We start from the raw sequence: 1,748 nt of genomic DNA on the forward strand, positions 1-1,748 counted from the left end.
TAATAGCATTCTTAAACTACTATTGCACTTGTAATTTTTTATTTAAGTAATCAGATACTTGCATTTGAGTTGAGGAACTCAAAGATAAGAATGACTGACCAAAGTTTGTAACCCGACCGATATTAGTTATTACATCTCAAACTACAACCTTCATATATTGCAAGAGAAGTCATACAACTTAGTTATTCTCTGTTATTTTAGGGTATTAAACAGTCATCTTCTTCTGCAGTGATTGATATGGCACCATCGTTCTTAAGATGTCCCTCTCTTCGACTGATCACCAACATTTTTAGCGAATTGAGGAAGTCAAAGATTAGAATGCATGTGTATAATCCAACCAAGATTAGTTAATACATCTCAAAATACAACATTCATAAATTGTATGAGGAAGTTGTACAACTAAGTTATGCTCAGTCATTTTAGGGTACTAAATAGACATCTTCTTTTGCAAGTATTGATACGGTACCATCATTCTTATGATGTCTCTCTCTTTGACTGATCACCACATTTTAGTCAGATGCATTTATGTAGATGAGATTTCTAGTAAATAATCTAAACAATCTAAATTTGTATAAGTGGGTGTCGGTAGGGGTAAAAGTTGGAGGGAATACAAAAGTAGATGTTAATGGTAAATATCACATGGTCTGGCTGAGATGAAACCTGAAATTCGGTGAGGAAGCGAGAGTAAAGGGTAGGTAACCTACCCCTGAAATCAATGTTCATTCTGTATCTCACAAGGCATTGAATTAGTAAACTAATCACAATTAAAATATGTAGACTAAGAAATTAAGGGGTACATCAGAGAGTTACGCATAAAATAATATCTATTCTCACTGATTTTTTCTCCTCCCTTTCCTTCCCCTCCCCTTTCTCACACAAAATAAGGGAATGTTGAAGAAGTATACATCCCTACCTTCTCCCTTCCTTTCCTCCTTTCCTCCCTGAACGTAACATGGATTAGCAGCTTAGCACAAACTAAATGCTAGTGATATTGCCCAGGATTCTTCTCTTGTTACATGTGTTTACTGAAAAAATGCTTTATGCAGCTCCAAAACTCAAGAACCTTGGTTAAGAAATCTGTTGCTACTACTCGTAAAGCTTCTCTGCCATTACCAGTCAAGGATGCAATTTGCGGTAGGCCTAGTCTTGGAATCATCGACATCATCAAGTCCCCAGATGTTTCAGTCAATGCCCCTCGAATTGACAAGATAATTGAATTTCCTTTAGTGTCGTATGAGGATCCCTTCTTTCATATGCATAAAATTTTATCCGCCTCCTTGCAAAGTTCCTCTAGTTCACCACAGGGTGACCGCTCTATAATGAATGACAGATGCACCATTCAGTTTCCTGATAGATCTGACAGATTGAGCTTCAACAATAATTCTAAAGGATTTCAAGGACCTACATTTAATGTTAGAGAGGATGGAAGTGAGTGTTCTGATCAAAATGCTACAGCTGGCATGTCTAGCCGAACCTCATCAGACCAAAAGCGCCACCATTTTAATATGTCTTCTTGCAGACAACGAGCTGAAGCTTTGGAAGGATTGCTTGAATTTAGTGCGAAATTGTTACAAGAAGATAGAATTGAAGAACTTGGGGTTTTACTGAAGCCTTTTGGGCCAGAGAAAGTGTCATCCAGGGAAACTGCAATATGGTTGACTAAGAGCTTCAAGGAAAATACAGTGAAACCAGGAGATTAGTGAAGCAGTGTGCGAGTGACCATGAGCTTTAAGGAAAATACACTCAAA

At 37.5% G+C, this 1,748-nt stretch overlaps 1 protein-coding gene across 1 annotated transcript; it reads left to right on the plus strand.

Moving 5' to 3' along the window:
- Positions 1 to 536: 536 nt before the first annotated feature.
- Positions 537 to 1,742, plus strand: LOC111381169 (serine/threonine-protein kinase Nek2-like). The gene has a single exon (XM_023004913.1). It carries the CDS (start codon positions 1,017 to 1,019, stop codon positions 1,698 to 1,700), a length of 684 nt encoding a protein of 227 aa, XP_022860681.1. The 5' UTR covers positions 537 to 1,016; the 3' UTR covers positions 1,701 to 1,742.
- The last annotated feature ends 6 nt before the right edge of the window (positions 1,743 to 1,748 follow it).

This window comes from Olea europaea, unplaced genomic scaffold (assembly GCF_002742605.1).
Source record: "Olea europaea var. sylvestris unplaced genomic scaffold, O_europaea_v1 scaffold22648, whole genome shotgun sequence".
NCBI classification, from domain to species: Eukaryota; Viridiplantae; Streptophyta; class Magnoliopsida; order Lamiales; family Oleaceae; genus Olea; species Olea europaea.

Excerpts from the sequence above, each read along its gene's own strand:
- LOC111381169 (XM_023004913.1), top strand. The coding sequence starts at position 1,017 with ATGTGTTTACTGAAAAAATGCTTTATGCAGCTCCAAAACTCAAGAACC.